This window comes from Heptranchias perlo, chromosome 41 (genome assembly GCF_035084215.1).
Source record: "Heptranchias perlo isolate sHepPer1 chromosome 41, sHepPer1.hap1, whole genome shotgun sequence".
NCBI classification, from domain to species: domain Eukaryota; kingdom Metazoa; phylum Chordata; class Chondrichthyes; order Hexanchiformes; family Hexanchidae; genus Heptranchias; species Heptranchias perlo.
The window spans coordinates 16,470,101-16,489,113 of NC_090365.1; the positions used below are offsets into that span (position 1 = coordinate 16,470,101).

The 19,013-nt window shown below is 47.3% G+C and overlaps 1 protein-coding gene across 2 annotated transcripts in view; it reads right to left on the minus strand.

The window, feature by feature from the left end:
- Nucleotides 1-19,013, minus strand: part of LOC137306094 (spectrin beta chain, non-erythrocytic 1-like) — a 321,761-nt gene that overhangs the window by 247,147 nt on the left and 55,601 nt on the right. For both annotated transcript variants that reach the window (XM_067975159.1, XM_067975160.1), the window contains exon 8: nt 18,727-18,839. In XM_067975159.1, coding sequence (XP_067831260.1) covers nt 18,727-18,839 — 113 coding nt within the window. The remainder of the gene's footprint in view (nt 1-18,726; nt 18,840-19,013) is intronic.

Sequence of the window (19,013 nt, forward strand, 5' to 3'; positions counted from 1 at the left end):
ATACAGGGAATGGATGTCGTGAACAGGATATGCGGGAATGGACGTGGTGAGCAGGTTATACAGGGAATGGATGCAGTGAGCAGGATATGCAGGGAATGGATGTCGAGAGCAGGATATACAGGGAATGGATGTCGTGAGCAGGATATACTGGGAATGGATGTTGAGAGCAGGATATGCAGGGAATGGATGTCGTGAGCGAGATATACAGGGAATGGATGCAGTGAGCAGGGTATACTGGGAATGGATGTCGTGAACAGGATAGACAGGGAATGGATGTCGTGAGCAGGATATACAGAGAATGGAAGTAGTGAGCAGGGTATACTGGGAATGGATGTGGTGAGCAGGATATCGAGGGAATGGATGTAGTGGGCAGGATATCGGGGAATGGATGTCGTGAGCAGGATACACTGGGAATGGATGTAGTGGGCAGGATATGCAGGGAATGGATGTAGTGGGCAGGATATACTGGGAATGGAAGCAGTGAGCAGGATATACAGGGAATGGATGCAGAGAGCAGGATATAGCGGAATGGATGTCGTGAGCAGGATACACTGGGAATGGATGTAGTGGGCAGGATATACAGGGAATGGATGTAGTGGGCAGGATATACTGGGAATGGATGTGGTGAGCAGGATTTCGGGGCATGGATGTAGTGAGCAGTGTACACTGGGAATGGATGTCGTGAGCAGGATATACAGGGAATGGATGTTGTGGGCAGGGTATACTGGGAATGAATGTCGAGAACAGGATATACAGGGAATGGATGCAGTGAGCAGGGTATGCTGGGAATGGATGCAGTGAACAGGATATACCGGGAATGGATGCAGTGAGCAGGGTATGCTGGGAATGGATGCAGTGAACAGGTTTGGCTGGGAATGGATGTGGTGAGCAGGATATGCAGGGAATGGATGGAGAGAACAGGATGTCGGGGAATGGATGCAGTGAGCAGGGTCTCCTGGGAATGGATGTCGTCAACAGGAAATGCTGGCAATGGATGTGGTGAGCAGGATTTCCAGGGAATGGATTTAGTTAACAGGACATGCTGGGAATGGATGTGGTGAGCAGGATATAAAGGGAATGGATGCAGTGAGCAGGGAATGCAGGGAATGGATGGAGTGAGCAGGATTTTCAGGGAATGGATGTTGTGAGCAGGATATACAAGGAATGGATGTAGTGTGCAGGATTTACAGGGAATGCATGTAGTGAACAGGATATAGGGGAATGGATGTAGTGAGCAGAGTATACTGGGAACGGATGTCGTGAGCAGGATATACAGGGAATGGATGTAGTGAGCAGGATATACAGGGAATGGATGTCGTGAGCAGGATATACAGGGAATGGATGTCGTGAGCAGGATATACAGGGAATGGATGTAGTGAGCAGGATATACAGGGAATGGATGTAGTGAGCAGGATATACAGGGAATGGATGTCGTGAGCAGGATATACAGGGAATGGATGTAGTGAGCAGGATATGCAGGGAATGGATGTAGTGAGCAGGATATACAGGGAATGGATGTAGTGAGCAGGATATGCAGGAAATGGATGTCATGAACGGGATAAACAGAGAATTGGTGTCCTGAGCAGGGTATGCTGGGAATGGATGTAGTAAACAGGATATGGGGGAATGGATGTAATGAGCAGGGTTTCCAGGGAATGGATGTCGAGAGCAGGATATCCTGGGAATGGATGCAGTGAGCAGGATATACAGGGAATGGATTTCGTTAACAGGACATGCTGGGAATGGATGTGGTGAGCAGGATATAAAGGGAATGGATGCAGTGAGCAGGAAATACAGGGAATGGATGGAGTGAGCAGGATATACAGGGAATGTATGTTGTGAGCAGGATATACAGGGAATGGATGTAGTGAGCAGGGTATACTGGAAATGGATGTAATGAATAGGATATAGGGGAATGGATGTGGTGAGCAGGATATACAGGGAATGGATGTCGTGAGCAGGATATACAGGGACTGGATGTAGTAGGCAGGGGATACAAGGAATGGATGTCGTGAGCAGGATATACAGGGAATGGATGTAGTGGGCAGGATATACAGGGAATGGATGCAGTGAGCAGGATATGCAGGGAATGGATGTCGTGAACAGGATTTTCAGGGAACGGATGTAGTGAACAGGATATACTGGGAATGGACATGGTGAGCAGGATATACAGGGAATGGATTTCGTGAGAACGGTATACTGGGAATGGACGTGGTGAGCAGGATAGACAGGGAATGGATGTAGTGAGCAGGGTATACGGGGAATGGATGTAGTGAACAGGATATAGGGGAATGGATGTAGTGAGCAGGATATACAGGGAATGGATATCGAGAGGAGGAGATACAGGGAATGGATGGAGAGAGCAGGATATACAGGGAATGGACGTGGTGAACAGGATATACTGGGAATGGATGTAGTGGGCAGGATATACCGGGAATGGATGCAGTGAGCAGGATAGACCGGGAATGGATGCAGTGAACAGGTTTGGCTGGGAATGGATGTGGTGAGCAGGATATGCAGGGAATGGATGGAGAGAACAGGATGTCGGGGAATGGATGCAGTGAGCAGGGTATACTGGGAATGGATGTCGTCAGCAGGAAATGCTGGCAATGGATGTGGTGAGCAGGATTTCCAGGGAATGGATTTCGTTAACAGGACATGCTGGAAATGGATTTGGTGAGCAGGATATAAAGGGAATGGATGCAGTGAGCAGGAAATACAGGGAATGGATGGAGTGAGCAGGATTTTCAGGGAATGGATGTTGTGAGCAGGATATACAGGGAATGGATGTCGTGAGCAGGATATACAAGGAATGGATGTAGTGAGCAGGATTTACAGGGAATGCATGTCGTGAACACGATATAGGGGAATGGATGTTGTGAGCAGGATATGCAGGAAATGGATGTCATGAACGGGATAAACAGAGAATTGGTGTCCTGAGCAGGGTATGCTGGGAATGGATGTAGTGAACAGGATATAGGGGAATGGATGTAGTGAGCAGGTTATACTGGGAATGAATGTAGTGAACACGATACACAGGAAATGGATGTGGTGAGCAGAATATGCAGGGAATGGGTGTAGTGAACAGGATATAGGGGAATGGATGTAGTGAGCAGGATATGCAGGGAATGGATGTAGTGAGCAGGATATGCAGGGAATGGATGTAGTGAACAGGATGTAGGGGAATAGATGTCGTGAGCAGGGTGTCCGGGGAATGGATATAGTGAACAGGATATACAGGGAATGGATGTCGTGAACAGGATATGCGGGAATTGACGTGGTGAGCAGGTTTTCAGGGAATGGATGTAGTGAACAGGATATCGGGGAATGGATGTAGTGAGCAGGATATACAGGGAATGGATGCAGAGAGCAGGATGTGCTGGGAATGGATGTCGTGAGCAGTATATACTGGGAATGGATGTGGAGAGCAGGATATACAGGGAATGGATGTAGCGGGCAGGATATACTGGGAATGGATGTAGAGAGCAGGATATGCAGGGAATGGATGCAGTGAGCAGGGTGTACTGGAAATGGATGTAATGAACAGGATATAGGGGAATGGATGTGGTGAGCAGGATATACAGGGAATGGATGTCGTGAGCAGGATATACAGAGAATGGAATTGGTGAGCAGGGTATACTGGGAATGGATGTGGTGAGCAGGATATCGAGGGAATGGATGTCATGAGCAGGATATACAGGGAATGGATGTCGAGAGCAGGATATAGGGGAATGCATGTGGTGAGCAGGATGCACTGGGAATGGATGTAGTGGGCAGGATATACAGGGAATGGATGTCGTGGGCAGGATATACTGGGAATGGATGTGGTGAGCAGGATATACAGGGAATGGATGTAGTGAGCAGGATATACAGGGATTGGATGTAGTGGGCAGGGTATACAGGGAATGGATGTCGTGAGCAGGATACACTGGGAATGGATGTCGTGAACAGGATATACAGGGAATGGATGTCGTGAGCAGGATATGCAGGGAATGGATGTCGTGAGCAGGATATACTGGGAATGGATGGAGTGAACAGGATAGAGGGGAATGGATGTCGTGAGCAGGATACACTGGGAATGGATGTCGTGAACAAGATAGAGGGGAATGGATGAAGTGAGCAGGATATGCAGGGAATGGATGTCGTGAGCAGGATATGCAGGGAATGGATGTCGTGAGCAGGATATACTGGGAATGGATGTCGTGAACAAGATAGAGGGGAATGGATGAAGTGAGCAGGATATACTGGGAATGGATGGACTGAGCAGGATGGACAGGGAATGGATGTCGTGAGCAGGATGTACAGGGAATGGATGTAGTGAGCAGTATATACAGGGAATGGATGTAGAGAGCAGGATATACAGGGAATGGATGCAGTGGGCAGGATATACAGAGAATGGATGTAGTGGGCAGGATATACTGGGAATGGATGTAGTGAGCAGGATGTACAGGGAATGGATGCCGTGAACAGGATATGCGGGAATGGACGTGGTGAGCAGGTTATACAGGGAATGGATGCAGTGAACAGGATATAGGGGAATGGATGCAGTGAGCAGGATATGCAGGGAATGGATGTCGAGAGCAGGATGTACAGGGAATGGATGTCGTGAGCAGGATATGCTGGGAATGGATGTCGTGAGCAGGATATACTGGGAATGGATGTAGTGGGCAGGATATACTGGGAATGGATGTAGTGAGCAGGATATACAGAGAATGGATGTAGTGGGCAGGATATACTGGGAATGGATGTAGTGAGCAGGATATACAGAGAATGGATGTAGTGGGCAGGATATACTGGGAATGGATGTAGTGAGCAGGATATACAGAGAATGGATGTAGTGGGCAGGATATACTGGGAATGGATGTAGTGAGCAGGTTATACAGGGAATGGATGTCGTGAACAGGATATAGGGGAATGGATGTCGAAAGCAGGATATGCTGGGAATGGATGTAGTGAGCAGGATGTACTGGGAATGGATGTAGAGAGCAGGATATACAGGGAATGGATGTCGTGAACAGGATATAGGGGAATGGATGTCGAAAGCAGGATATGCTGGGAATGGAAGTAGTGAGCAGGGTATACTGGGAATGGATGTGGTGAGCAGGATATCGAGGGAATGGATGTCGTGAGCAGGATATACAGGGAATGGATGTAGTGGGCAGGATATCGGGGAATGGATGTCGTGAGCAGGATACACTGGGAATGGATGTAGTGGGCAGGATATACAGGGAATGGATGTAGTGGGCAGTGTACACTGGGAATGGATGTCGTGAGCAGGATATACAGGGAATGGATGTTGTGGGCAGGGTATACTGGGAATGAATGTCGAGAACAGGATATACAGGGAATGGATGCAGTGAGCAGGGTATGCTGGGAATGGATGCAGTGAACAGGATATACCGGGAATGGATGCAGTGAGCAGGGTATGCTGGGAATGGATGCAGTGAACAGGTTTGGCTGGGAATGGATGTGGTGAGCAGGATATGCAGGGAATGGATGGAGAGAACAGGATGTCGGGGAATGGATGCAGTGAGCAGGGTCTCCTGGGAATGGATGTCGTCAACAGGAAATGCTGGCAATGGATGTGGTGAGCAGGATTTCCAGGGAATGGATTTAGTTAACAGGACATGCTGGGAATGGACGTGGTGAGCAGGATATAAAGGGAATGGATGCAGTGAGCAGGGAATGCAGGGAATGGATGGAGTGAGCAGGATTTTCAGGGAATGGATGTTGTGAGCAGGATATACAAGGAATGGATGTAGTGTGCAGGATTTACAGGGAATGCATGTAGTGAACAGGATATAGGGGAATGGATGTAGTGAGCAGAGTATACTGGGAACGGATGTCGTGAGCAGGATATACAGGGAATGGATGTAGTGAGCAGGATATACAGGGAATGGATGTCGTGAGCAGGATATACAGGGAATGGATGTCGTGAGCAGGATATACAGGGAATGGATGTCGTGAGCAGGATATACAGGGAATGGATGTAGTGAGCAGGATATACAGGGAATGGATGTAGTGAGCAGGATATACAGGGAATGGATGTCGTGAGCAGGATATACAGGGAATGGATGTAGTGAGCAGGATATGCAGGGAATGGATGTAGTGAGCAGGATATACAGGGAATGGATGTAGTGAGCAGGATATGCAGGAAATGGATGTCATGAACGGGATAAACAGAGAATTGGTGTCCTGAGCAGGGTATGCTGGGAATGGATGTAGTAAACAGGATATGGGGGAATGGATGTAATGAGCAGGGTTTCCAGGGAATGGATGTCGAGAGCAGGATATCCTGGGAATGGATGCAGTGAGCAGGATATACAGGGAATGGATTTCGTTAACAGGACATGCTGGGAATGGATGTGGTGAGCAGGATATAAAGGGAATGGATGCAGTGAGCAGGAAATACAGGGAATGGATGGAGTGAGCAGGATATACAGGGAATGTATGTTGTGAGCAGGATATACAGGGAATGGATGTAGTGAGCAGGGTATACTGGAAATGGATGTAATGAATAGGATATAGGGGAATGGATGTGGTGAGCAGGATATACAGGGAATGGATGTCGTGAGCAGGATATACAGGGACTGGATGTAGTAGGCAGGGGATACAAGGAATGGATGTAGTGAGCAGGATATACAGGGAATGGATGTAGTGGGCAGGATATACAGGGAATGGATGTAGTGAGCAGGATATGCAGGGAATGGATGTCGTGAACAGGATTTTCAGGGAACGGATGTAGTGAACAGGATATACTGGGAATGGACATGGTGAGCAGGATATACAGGGAATGGATTTCGTGAGAACGGTATACTGGGAATGGACGTGGTGAGCAGGATAGACAGGGAATGGATGTAGTGAGCAGGGTATACGGGGAATGGATGTAGTGAACAGGATATAGGGGAATGGATGTAGTGAGCAGGATATACAGGGAATGGATATCGAGAGGAGGAGATACAGGGAATGGATGGAGAGAGCAGGATATACAGGGAATGGACGTGGTGAACAGGATATACTGGGAATGGATGTAGTGGGCAGGATATACCGGGAATGGATGCAGTGAGCAGGATAGACCGGGAATGAATGCAGTGAACAGGTTTGGCTGGGAATGGATGTGGTGAGCAGGATATGCAGGGAATGGATGGAGAGAACAGGATGTCGGGGAATGGATGCAGTGAGCAGGGTATACTGGGAATGGATGTCGTGAGCAGGAAATGCTGGCAATGGATGTGGTGAGCAGGATTTCCAGGGAATGGATTTCGTTAACAGGACATGCTGGAAATGGATTTGGTGAGCAGGATATAAAGGGAATGGATGCAGTGAGCAGGAAATACAGGGAATGGATGGAGTGAGCAGGATTTTCAGGGAATGGATGTTGTGAGCAGGATATACAGGGAATGGATGTCGTGAGCAGGATATACAAGGAATGGATGTAGTGAGCAGGATTTACAGGGAATGCATGTCGTGAACACGATATAGGGGAATGGATGTTGTGAGCAGGATATGCAGGAAATGGATGTCATGAACGGGATAAACAGAGAATTGGTGTCCTGAGCAGGGTATGCTGGGAATGGATGTAGTGAACAGGATATAGGGGAATGGATGTAGTGAGCAGGTTATACTGGGAATGAATGTTGTGAACACGATACACAGGAAATGGATGTGGTGAGCAGAATATGCAGGGAATGGGTGTAGTGAACAGGATATAGGGGAATGGATGTAGTGAGCAGGATATGCAGGGAATGGATGTAGTGAGCAGGATATGCAGGGAATGGATGTAGTGAACAGGATATAGGGGAATAGATGTCGTGAGCAGGGTGTCCGGGGAATGGATATAGTGAACAGGATATACAGGGAATGGATGTCGTGAACAGGATATGCGGGAATTGACGTGGTGAGCAGGTTTTCAGGGAATGGATGTAGTGAACAGGATATCGGGGAATGGATGTAGTGAGCAGGATATACAGGGAATGGATGCAGAGAGCAGGATATGCTGGGAATGGATGTCGTGAGCAGTATATACTGGGAATGGATGTGGAGAGCAGGATATACAGGGAATGGATGTAGCGGGCAGGATATACTGGGAATGGATGTAGAGAGCAGGATATGCAGGGAATGGATGCAGTGAGCAGGGTGTACTGGAAATGGATGTAATGAACAGGATATAGGGGAATGGATGTGGTGAGCAGGATATACAGGGAATGGATGTCGTGAGCAGGATATACAGAGAATGGAATTGGTGAGCAGGGTATACTGGGAATGGATGTGGTGAGCAGGATATCGAGGGAATGGATGTCATGAGCAGGATATACAGGGAATGGATGTCGAGAGCAGGATATAGGGGAATGCATGTGGTGAGCAGGATGCACTGGGAATGGATGTAGTGGGCAGGATATACAGGGAATGGATGTCGTGGGCAGGATATACTGGGAATGGATGTGGTGAGCAGGATATACAGGGAATGGATGTAGTGAGCAGGATATACAGGGATTGGATGTAGTGGGCAGGGTATACAGGGAATGGATGTCGTGAGCAGGATACACTGGGAATGGATGTCGTGAACAGGATATACAGGGAATGGATGTCGTGAGCAGGATATGCAGGGAATGGATGTCGTGAGCAGGATATACTGGGAATGGATGGAGTGAACAGGATAGAGGGGAATGGATGTCGTGAGCAGGATACACTGGGAATGGATGTCGTGAACAAGATAGAGGGGAATGGATGAAGTGAGCAGGATATGCAGGGAATGGATGTCGTGAGCAGGATATGCAGGGAATGGATGTCGTGAGCAGGATATACTGGGAATGGATGTCGTGAACAAGATAGAGGGGAATGGATGAAGTGAGCAGGATATACTGGGAATGGATGGACTGAGCAGGATGGACAGGGAATGGATGTCGTGAGCAGGATGTACAGGGAATGGATGTAGTGAGCAGTATATACAGGGAATGGATGTAGAGAGCAGGATATACAGGGAATGGATGCAGTGGGCAGGATATACAGAGAATGGATGTAGTGGGCAGGATATACTGGGAATGGATGTAGTGAGCAGGATATACAGGGAATGGATGCCGTGAACAGGATATGCGGGAATGGACGTGGTGAGCAGGTTATACAGGGAATGGATGTAGTGAACAGGATATAGGGGAATGGATGCAGTGAGCAGGATATGCAGGGAATGGATGTCGAGAGCAGGATGTACAGGGAATGGATGTCGTGAGCAGGATATGCTGGGAATGGATGTCGTGAGCAGGATATACTGGGAATGGATGTAGTGGGCAGGATATACAGAGAATGGATGTAGTGGGCAGGATATACTGGGAATGGATGTAGTGAGCAGGATATACAGAGAATGGATGTAGTGGGCAGGATATACTGGGAATGGATGTAGTGAGCAGGATATACAGGGAATGGATGTCGTGAACAGGATATGCAGGAATGGACATGGTGAGCAGGTTATACAGGGAATGGATGTCGTGAACAGGATATAGGGGAATGGATGTCGAAAGCAGGATATGCTGGGAATGGAAGTAGTGAGCAGGGTATACTGGGAATGGATGTGGTGAGCAGGATATCGAGGGAATGGATGTCGTGAGCAGGATATACAGGGAATGGATGTAGTGGGCAGGATATCGGGGAATGGATGTCGTGAGCAGGATACACTGGGAATGGATGTAGTGGGCAGGATATACAGGGAATGGATGTAGTGGGCAGGATACACTGGGAATGGATGCAGTGAGTAGGATATACAGGGAATGGATGCAGAGAGCAGGATATCGCGGAATGGATGTCATGAGCAGGATACACTGGGAATGGATGTAGTGGGCAGGATATACAGGGAATGGATGTAGTGGGCAGGATATACTGGGAATGGATGTCGTGAGCAGGATATACAGAGAATGGATGTAGTGGGCAGGATATACTGGGAATGGATGTAGTGAGCAGGATATACAGGGAATGGATGTCGTGAACAGGATATGCGGGAATGGACATGGTGAGCAGGTTATACAGGGAATGGATGTCGTGAACAGGATACAGGGGAATGGATGTCGAAAGCAGGATGTACAGGGAATGGATGTCGTGAGCAGGATATGCTGGGAATGGATGTGGTGAGCAGGATGTACTGGGAATGGATGTAGAGAGCAGGGTATGCAGGGAATGGCTTCAGTGAGCAGGATATACTGGGAATGGATGTAGCGGGCAGGATATACTGGGAACGGATGTGGAGAGCAGGATATGCAGGGAATGGATGTCGTGAGCGAGATATACAGGGAATGGATGCAGTGAGCAGGGTTCACTGGGAATGGATGTCGTGAACAGGATAGACAGGGAATGGATGTTGTGAGCAGGGTATACTGGAAATGGATGTAATGAACAGGATATAGGGGAATGGATGTCGTGAGCAGGATATACAGAGAATGGAATTAGTGAGCAGGGTATACTGGGAATGGCTGTGGAGAGCAGGATATACAGGGAATGGATGCACTGAACAGGATATGCAGGGAATGGATGTCGTCAGCAGGGTATACTGGGAATGGATGTAGTGAACAGGATATACTGGGAATGGATGTAGAGAGCAGGGTATACAGGGAATGGATGTCGAGAGCAGGATATACTGGGAATGGATGTCGAGAGCAGGGTACACAGGGAATGGATGTAGCGGGCAGGATATACTGGGAATGGATGTGGAGAGCAGGATATGCAGGGAATGGATGTAGTGAGCAGGATATACAGGTAATGGATGCAGTGAGCAGGGTATACTGGGAATGGATGTCGTGAGCAGGATATACAGAGAATGGAATTAGTGAGCAGGGTATACTGGGAATGGATGTGGTGAGCAGGATATCGAGGGAATGGAAGTAGAGAGCAGGATACACTGGAAATAGATGTTGTGGGCAGGATATACTGGGAATGGATGTCGTGAACAGGATAGAGGGGAATGGATGTAGTGAGCAGGATATACAGGGAATGCATGTAGTGAACAGGATATACAGGGAATGGATGTAGTGAGCAGGGTATACTGGGAATGGATGGACTGAGCAGGATGTACAGGGAATGGATGTAGTGAGCAGGATATACAGGGAATGGATGTAGTGAGCAGGATATACAGGGAATGGATGTAGTGAACAGGATTTTCAGGGAACGGATGTGGTGAAGAGGAGAAACTGGGGATGGACATGGTGAGCAGGATATACAGGGAATGGATTTCGTGAGAACGGTATACTGGGAATGGACGTGGTGAGCAGGTTAGACAGGGAATGGATGTAGTGAGCAGGGTATACAGGGAATGGATGTCGAGAGCAGGATATACTGGGAATGGATGTAGTGCGCAGGAAATACTAGGAATGGATTTCGTGAGCAGGGTATACTGGGAATGGACATGGTGAGCAGGATCTCCAGGGAATGGAAGTAGTGAGCAGGGTAGACTGGGAATGGATGCAGTGAACAGGATATCGGGGAATGGATGTCGTGGGCAGGATATACTGGGAATGGATGCAGTGAGCAGGATACACTGGGAATGGATGCAGTGAGCAGGATATACTGGGAATGGATGCAGAGAGCAGGATATACAGGGAATGGATGCAGAAAGCAGGAGAAAAAGGGAATGGATGTTGTGAACAGGATATACCGGGAATGGATGTCGTGAGCAGGATATAGAGGAATGGACGTAGTGAGCAGGATATACAGGGAATGTATGTCGTGGGCAGGATATACAGGGAATGGATGTCGTGGGCAGTGTATACAGGGAATGAATGTAGTGAGCAGGATATACAGGGAATGGATGTAGTGAACAGGATATACAGGGAATGGATGTCGTGAACAGCATATGCAGGGAATGGATGTCGTGAACAGCATATGCAGGGAATGGATGTCGTGAACAGGATATACAGGGAATGGATGTAGTGAACAGGATAGACAGAAATTGGATTTCGTGAGCAGGGAATACTGGGAATGGACGTGGTGAACAGGATACACAGGGAATGGATTTAGTGAGCAGGGAATACTGAGAATGGATTTGGTGGGCAGGATATACTGGGAATGGATGTCGTGAGCAGGACATACAGGGAATGGATGCAGTGAGCAGGATATACAGGGAATGGATGCAGTGAGCAGGATATACAGGGAATGGATGCAGTGAGCAGGATATGCAGGGAATGGATGTTGTGAGCTGGATATACCGGGAATGGATGTCGTGAGCAGGATTTCGGGGAATGGATGTAGTGAGCAGGATATACTGGGAATGTATATAGTGAACAGAATATGGGGGAATGGATATAGTGAGCAGGATATACTGGGAATGAATGTAGAGAACAGGATATGGGGAATGGATGTCGTGAGCAGGGTATACTGGGAATGGATGTCGTGAACAGGAAATACAGGGAATGGATGTAGTGAACAGGATATACTGGGAATGGACATGGTGAGCAGGACACACAAGTAATGTTTTTAGTGAGCAGGGTACACTGGGAAAAGAAGTGGTGAACAGGATATACAGGGAATGGATGTCGTGAGCAGGATATGCAGGGAATGGATGCAGTGAACAGGATGTGCTGGGAATGGATGTAGTGAACAGGTTTGGCTGGGAATGGATGTGGTGAGCAGGATATACAGGGAATGGATGTCGTGAACAGGATGTCGGGGAATGGATGTAGTGAGCAGGGTATACTGGGAATGGATGTCGTCAGCAGGAAATGCTGGCAATGGATGTCGTGAGCAGGATATGCAGGGAATGGATGTGGTGAGCAGGAAATACAGGGAATGGATTTTGTTCACAGGACATGCTGGGAATGGATGTGGTGAGCAGGATATCGAGGAATGGATGTAGTGAGCAGGGTATACTGGGTATGGATGTAGTGATCAGGATATACAGGGAATGGATGTCGTGAGCAGGATATACAGGGAATGGATGTCGTGAACAGGATATACTGGGAATGGACGTGGTGAGCAGGTTGTCCAGGGAATGGATGCAGTGAGCAGGGGACACTGGGAATGGATGTAGTGAACAGGATATACAGGGAATGGATGTCGAGAGGAGGAGAAACAGGGAATGAATGTCGTGGGCAGGATATACTGGGCATGGATGTAGTGAGCAGGGTATACAGGGAATGGATTTAGTGAGCAGGATATACTGGGAATGGATGCAGTGAGCAGGGTATGCTGGGAATGGATGTCGTGAACAGGATACAGGGAAATGGATGTCGTGAGCAGGATACACAGGGAATGGATGTCGTGAGCAGTATATCGAGGGAATGGATGATGTGAGCAGGATATACAGGGAATGGATGTCGTTAACAGGATATACTGGGAATGGATGTAGTGAGCAGGATATACAGGAAATGGATGTGCTGAGCAGGATATGGAGGGAATGGATTCAGTTAACAGGACATGCTGGGAATGGATGCAGTGAGCAGAATATACAAGGAATGGATGTTGTGGGCAGGATATGCAGGGAATGGATGTCGAGAGCAGGATTTTCAGGGAATGGATGTTGTGGGCAGGATGTACAGGGAATGGATGTAGTGAGCAGGATTTCGGGGAATGAATGTAGAGAACAGGATATGGGGAATGGATGTGATGAGCAGGGTATACTGGGAATGGATGTCGTGAGCAGGATATACAGAGAATGTAATTAGTGAGCAGGGTATACTGGGAATGGATGTGGTGAGCAGGATATCGAGGGAATGGATGTCGTGAGCAGGATATCCTGGGAATGGATGTTGTTAACAGGATACAGGGAAGTGGATGTCGTGAGCAGGGTACACTGGGAATGGATGTTGTGAGCAGGGCATACTGGGAATGGATGTAGTGAGCAGGGTATGCAGGGAATGGATATGGTGTGCTGGATATAGGGGAATGGATGTAGTGAGTAGGATATACAGGGAATGGATGTGGTGAGCAGGATATACTGGGAATGGATGTAGTGAGCAGGATATACAGGAAATGGATGTGCTGAGCAGGATATAGAGGCAATGGATTTAGTTAACAGGACATGCTGGGAATGGATTTAGTGAACAGGATATACAGGGAATGGATGTCGTGAACAGGATATACTGGGAATGGACATGGTGAGTAGGATACACAAGTCATGGTTTTAGTGAGCAGGGTAGACTGGGAATGGACGTGGTGAGCAGGATATACAGTGAATGGATGTGGAGAGCAGGATATACTGGGAATGAATGTAGTGAACACGATATACAGGGAATGGATGTAGTGAGCAGGATATACAGGGAATGGATGCAGTGAACAGGATATAGGGGAATAGATGTCGTGAGCAGGGTATACTGGGAGTGGATGTAGTGAACAGGATATACAGGGAATGGATGTCGTGAACAGGATATCGGGGAATTGATGTAGTGAGCAGGAGAGACAGGGAATGGATGTAGTGGGCAGGATATACAGGGAATGGATGTCGAGAGCCGGATATTCATGGAATGGATGTAGTGAGCAGGATATACTGGGAATGGATGTAGAGAGCAGGGTATACAGGGAATGGATTTAGTGAGCAGGATATACTGGGAATGGATGTAGAGAGCAGGGTATACAGGGAATGGATGTCGAGAGCAGGATATACTGGGAATGGATGTCGAGAGCAGGATATACTGGGAATGGATGTCGAGAGCAGGGTACACAGGGAATGGATGTAGTGGGCAGGATATACTGGGAATGGATGTGGAGAGCAGGATATGCAGGGAATGGATGTAGTGAGCAGGATATACAGGTAATGGATGCAGTGAGCAGGGTATACTGGGAATGGATGTCGTGAGCAGGTAAAAGGGGAATGGATGTAGTGAGCAGGGTATACTGGGAATGGATGTAGTGAGCAGGATATCGAGGGAATGGAAGTCGAGAGCAGGATATACTGGGAATGGATGTGGTGAGCAGGATATCGAGGGAATGGAAGTCGAGAGCAGGATACACTGGAAATAGATGTTGTGGGCAGGATATACTGGGAATGGATGTCCTGAACAGGATATACAGGGAATGGATGTAGTGAGCAGGGTATACTGGGAATGGATGGACTGAGCAGGATGTACAGGGAATGGATGTAGTGAGCAGGATATACAGGGAATGGATGTAGTGAGCAGGATATACAGGGAATGGATGTAGTGAACAGGATTTTCAGGGAACGGATGTGGTGAAGAGGAGAAACTGGGGATGGACATGGTGAGCAGGATTTTCAGGGAATGGATTTCGTGAGAACGGTATACTGGGAATGGACGTGGTGAGCAGGTTAGACAGGGAATGGATGTAGTGAGCAGGGTATACGGGGAATGGATGTCGAGAGCAGGATATACTGGGAATGGATGTAGTGCGCAGGAAATACTAGGAATGGATATAGTGAGCAGGGTATACTGGGAATGGATAAAATGAGCAGGTAAAAGGGGAATGGATGTAGTGAGCAGGGTATACTGGGAATGGATGTAGTGAACAGGATACACAGGGAATGGATGTTGTGAGCAGGATATACTGGGAATGGATGTTATGAGCAGGATACACAGGGAATGGATGTAGTGAGCAGGGTATACTGGGAATGGATGTTGTGAACAGGATATACAGGGAATGGATGTAGTGAACAGGATATACTGGGAATGGATGTCGTGAGCAGGGTATACTGGGAATGGATATGGTGAACAGGACATAGGGGAATGGATTTCGTGAGCAGGTTTTCCTGGAACTGAATGTCGTGAACAGGATATAGGGGAATGGATGTCGTGAGCAGGGTATACTGGGAATGGACATGGTGAGCAGGATATACAGGGAATGGATTTAGTGAGCAGGGTATTCTGGGATTGGACGTGGTGAGCAGGCTCTACTGGGAATGGATGTAGTGAGCAGGATATGCAGGGAATGGATGTAGTGAGCAGGATATACTGGGAATGGATGTAGTGAGCAGGATATACTGGGAATGGATGTAGTGAGCAGGATATACTGGGAATGGATGTAGTGAGCAGGATATACTGGGAATGGATGTGGTGAGCAGGATATACAGGGAATGGATTTGGTGAGCAGGGTATTCTGGGATTGGACGTGGTGAGCAGGCTCTACTGGGAATGGATGTAGTGAGCAGGATATGCAGGGAATGGATGTAGTGAGCAGGATATACTGGGAATGGATGTAGTGAGCAGGATATACTGGGAATGGATGTTGTGAGCAGGATATGCAGGGAATGGATGTAGTGAGCAGGCTATACTGGGAATGGATGTAGTGAGCAGGATATACTGGGAATGGATGTAGTGAGCAGGGTATACTGGGAATGGATGCATTATCGTGCTCACGAAATCCATTCCCAGTATATCCTGCTCACTGCATCCATTCCCTGTCTCTCCTGCTCACCACATCCATTCCCAGGACATATAAGGTAGCCAAACTTAGTGGTAGGATAGAAGATTGGGAAGTCTTCAAATGACAGCAAAAAGTAACTAAAGGATTGATTAAGAAAGGGAAGATAGATTATGAAAATAAATTGGCAAAAAATATAAAAACAGATAGCAAGAGTTTCTCCAGTATTATAAAAAGAAAAAGGGTGACTAAGGCAAACATTGGTCCCTTGGAGGATGAGACCGGGAAATTAACGGTGGGAAACATGGAGACGGCAAAAATGCTGAACAAATATTTTGTTTCAGTCTTTACGGTAGAGGACACTAAGAATATCCCAACACTGGACAAACAGGGGGCTCTAGGTGGGGAGGAGCTAAATGCAATTAAAATCACTTAGGAATTGGTACTCAGTAAATTAATGGGACTCAAGGCGGATAAATCCCCTGGACCTGATGGCTTACATCCTCGGGTCTTGAGGGAAGTGCCAGTCGGGTTTGTGGATGCTTTGGTAATAATTTTCCAAAATTCTATGGACTCGACAAAGGTCCTGGCAGATTGGAAAACTGGTAATGTAACACCCTTATTTAAAAAGGGTAGTAGGCAGAAGGCTAGAAATTATAGACCAGTTAGCCTAACATCTGTGGTGGGTAAAATTTTGGAGTCTATTATTAAGGAGACAGTAGCAGAACATTTGGATAAACATAATTTTATAGGACAAAGTCAGCATGGCTTTCCGAAGGGGAAGTCATGTCTGACAAATTTGCTTGAGTTCTTTCAGGACATAACGTACAGGGTGGATGAAGGGGAACCAGTGGACGCAGTGTATTTAGACTTCCAGAAGGCATTCGACAAGGTGCCACATAAAAGATTATTGCTCAAGATAAAGAATCACTGGATTGGGGGTAATATTCTGGCATGGGTGGAGGATTGGTTATCTAACAGGAAGCAGAGAGTTGGGATAAATGGTTCATTCTTGGACTGGCAACCAGTAGCCAGTGGTGTTCCGCAGGGGTCGGTGCTGGGTCCCCAACTCTTTACAATCTATATTAACGATTTGGAGGAGGGGACCGAGTGTAACATATCAAAGTTTGCAGATGATGCAAAGATGGGAGGGAAAGTAGAGAGTGAGGAGGACATAAAAAACCTACAAGGGGATATAGACAGGCTGGGTGAGTGGGCGGAGATTTGGCAGATGCAATACAATGTTGGAAAATGTGAGGTTATGCACTTTGGCAGGAAAAATCAGAGAGCAAGTTATTATCTTAAAGGCGAGAAACTGGAAAGTACTGCAGTACAAAGGGATCTGGGGGTCCTAGTGCAAGAAAATCAAAAAGTTAGTATGCAGATGCAGCAGGTGATCAAGAAGGCCAACGGAATGTTGGCTTTTATTGCTAGGGGGATAGAATATAAAAACAGGGAGGTATTGCTGCAGTTATATAAGGTATTGGTGAGACCGCACCTGGAATACTGCATACAGTTTTGGTCTCCATACTTAAGAAAAGACATACTTGCTCTCGAGGCAGTACAAAGAAGGTTCACTCGGTTAATCCCGGGGATGAGGGGGTGGACATATGAGGAGAGGTTGAGTAGATTGGGACTCTACTCATTGGAGTTCAGAAGAATGAGAGGCGATCTTATTGAAACATATAAGATTGTGAAGGGGCTTGATCGGGTGGATGCAGTGAGGATGTTCCCAAGGATGGGTGAAACTAGAACTAGGGGGCATAATCTTAGAATAAGGGGTTGCTCTTTCAAAACTGAGATGAGGAGAAACTTCTTCACTCAGAGGATAGCAGGTCTGTTGAATTTGCTGCCCCAGGAAGCTGTGGAAGCTACATCATTAAATAAATTTAAAACAGAAATAGACAGTTTCCTGGAAGTAAAGGGAATTAGGGGTTACAGGGAGCGGGCAGGAAATTGGACATGAATTTAGATTTGAGGTTAGGACCAGATCAGCCATGATCTTATTGAATGGCGGAGCAGGCTCGAGGGGCCGATTGGCCTACTCCTGCTCCTATTTCTTATGTTCTTATGATATACTGGGAATGGATGTAGTGAGCAGGATATACTGGGAATGGATGTAGTGAGCAGGATATACTGGGAATGGATGTAGTGAGCTGGATATACCGGGTCTGGATTTAGTGAGCGGGATAAACTGGGAAAGGATGTGGTGATGCCAGAAATGGATCATGTGATGTAGGTTGTTATTATTGTCCAACTAAACATCCGGAGCTTCCTAATGACAGATTTGCTCAACATTCCTCCTCAGGCCGACACTGACAGACTCGCTGACCCAGCCCCATGTCTCCAAATCGGTGATGGAGAAACCCCAGTGCTCTCCCTGCTGTCACGAGCTGCATTCCATCCTGAAGCAAGTCACAGATCCAAGTTTTATCTCACCTTTCCGATCCTCTTCCCTTCCACAGCTAGAGCCTTCATCTTTGAGAAGTAATGGTAATAGGACACCACGTAGGTGATGATGGATTTCTCATCTGGATTCTCTGTGTTCACATCTACGAGAAAAACAATTCAAGATTTAAAATATCATAAATTGAGAGGTGGGGCTGGCCTACAAATCACCATTAGCAGACTGACAATCACCTCTGTACAGAAAAGAGGAAATGACAGCCTGTTTTTAGGGCAATTCAGCTCTGAGCTGTTATCGCATTAAACCAGCAGGTTAGGTA